The sequence below is a fragment of the Lupinus angustifolius genome, unplaced genomic scaffold (genome assembly GCF_001865875.1).
Source record: "Lupinus angustifolius cultivar Tanjil unplaced genomic scaffold, LupAngTanjil_v1.0 Scaffold_838, whole genome shotgun sequence".
NCBI lineage: Eukaryota > Viridiplantae > Streptophyta > Magnoliopsida > Fabales > Fabaceae > Lupinus > Lupinus angustifolius.
This window is the reverse complement of record NW_017728161.1, coordinates 1-1959: the sequence shown is the minus strand read 5'-3', so window position 1 is coordinate 1959 and position 1959 is coordinate 1. Positions and strand designations below refer to the sequence as shown.

The 1959-nt window shown below is 29.4% G+C and overlaps 1 protein-coding gene across 1 annotated transcript in view; it reads right to left on the bottom strand.

The window, feature by feature from the left end:
* Positions 1-1654, bottom strand: part of LOC109341898 (salicylate carboxymethyltransferase-like) — a 2336-nt gene extending 682 nt beyond the window's left edge. Inside the window, exons 1-2 of the mRNA XM_019579870.1 lie at positions 1199-1654; positions 344-598 (exon numbers count right to left, since the gene is read on the bottom strand). Of these exons, the coding sequence (XP_019435415.1) occupies positions 344-598; positions 1199-1654 (711 nt within the window). The remainder of the gene's footprint in view (positions 1-343; positions 599-1198) is intronic.
* Positions 1655-1959: the final 305 nt, after the last annotated feature.

Genomic DNA, 1959 nt, shown 5'->3' with positions numbered 1-1959 from the left:
AATGACTGAGATTGAGTATAACTAGTGTAACTTAAATTGAGTGTAAATTGATATCTCTTATATATATATTTGTTTTGGTAAACTAATAAATATAATTTTTTTGTTTAGATATTTGTGTCTATTAATTTAAAAATGATATATTTAATTCTCTAATAAAAGTGATCCTTGCTTTTGTACTACAATGCGGATAGTTATATTCCAAATTGTTTATCTATATTTTCAATTAAAAAACTGAGCTTTTATTTTTAAAAATTTATAATACTTAAGATGAACAAATGTCACTAAATAAACATTTGAGAGCTTTACATTTGGGTATTATTATATGAAAGTAAGATATATTAACCTCCAAGACCATATCATTAAGAGCTTTAGCCATAAGCTCCCAAATATAGCAACATTCTTTAGTAGATTGATGTTCACTTCTTCTTCCAAGTAATGTTAGAAACATTTGACCCTGTTCAACTAGTTCCTCTGCACGACACTTTAGAAACAAAGAGAAATCTTTTTGAAATTGCTCATAATAAGCCTTGAGAACGTTTAAGGGGCTTGTGTTGGATATATAAATATTGCCCTTATTTTTCTCTATACCCTCTGGAACCTATCATCAATAAAATTAATCGTTTAGTTAAACTCAACCCTAAGAAACTTAAAAAGGATGTAAGTATTAAAAATTCAAAAATCAAAATTTAATACTATAAGATATTAATAAACTTAAATCTACAATATTTTTTTTATCAATTTTAAGTGTTTATCATCGACCTTTGTCAACCCTAATGGTTGGGTTGAAGTGGAGAACACTAAAATTTGATAAACAAACATTCAAATTGAAACAAAAATATATGAAAAAGAGTTCACTGTGATTTGGTGTATGCGGAATAATGTCATCTTTGTGGAAGTACCATGAATGAAATTTGATATGGAGAATAATGTGGTTTACGGTGATTTGGTGTGTGTTTGGAGTATGTGGAATGATGTCATCTTTAGGGGGAAGCAACCTAGTTTTATCCAAATCTTAAATTTGATCCAGATTAGATCTTGAGTTTAGCTTTCTAACAATGTTGCTTCTAAATTCTATTTCTTCGCACAATGGTGCATTATTGATCCTATTATGTGTATTAAACACTCTTATAACCTGTAATCGGGTTGACACCCCTTGTTCCGTTCTTTAATTCATTTGCTTATAAAAAAAAGAGTTCACCTTAGATAGCCAATGAAGGCTGGAAGAGGAATGGATAAAATGCAAAGTTTGATTAGGGAAAATCCTTCCATAGAAAGAAGTAGGAGCCGCATAGAAATAGCATGGACCAATTTGAGATTTCATTTCATTACTTAGTTTCTCTTCGAAGGTGCTACTGGACTTGAAAATGTTGTTGAAATCATTCTCAGGGAGATCATTCATGAACACCTTGTACTCTGGAGATTTATGGTTCATTTCTTTGCATAGATTCTCCACAATCTTGATAATTTCAGACACTACAATGAAAGCATTTGGTCCTGAAGAACAACCCAATTCTGCAATTGATAGACATCTCGGATGAATGCTGTTATAGACTCTGATAATGGCTTCCTCTCTTATGTGCTTTGTCAATGAAATCACCTTTTGCTTAATAACACATTCACAAACAATCTTACTGTCACGTCCATGTTTAAACATTCTATTATAAAACTATATATGTTATATTAAGTGGAATATATATACTAAGGTACAAAATAAAAAAATATTGTTTTTAAACTTGCAACAATTCTAAGTGACACGAAAGAATAATTAATTATTGAGTTACAAAAGAATAATTGAGTTTTTTTTATTTCATATGCAAAATGTCACTAACAGCCTCCAAAAATGAAATTGATCCAACAAAAGATGTTTATATATAGTTGATAAGGTGAGAAGCAAAAGGTTACTCACACTATTTATGATATATAGTAATCATTTAAGATACTATAATATTTACAAGCAAA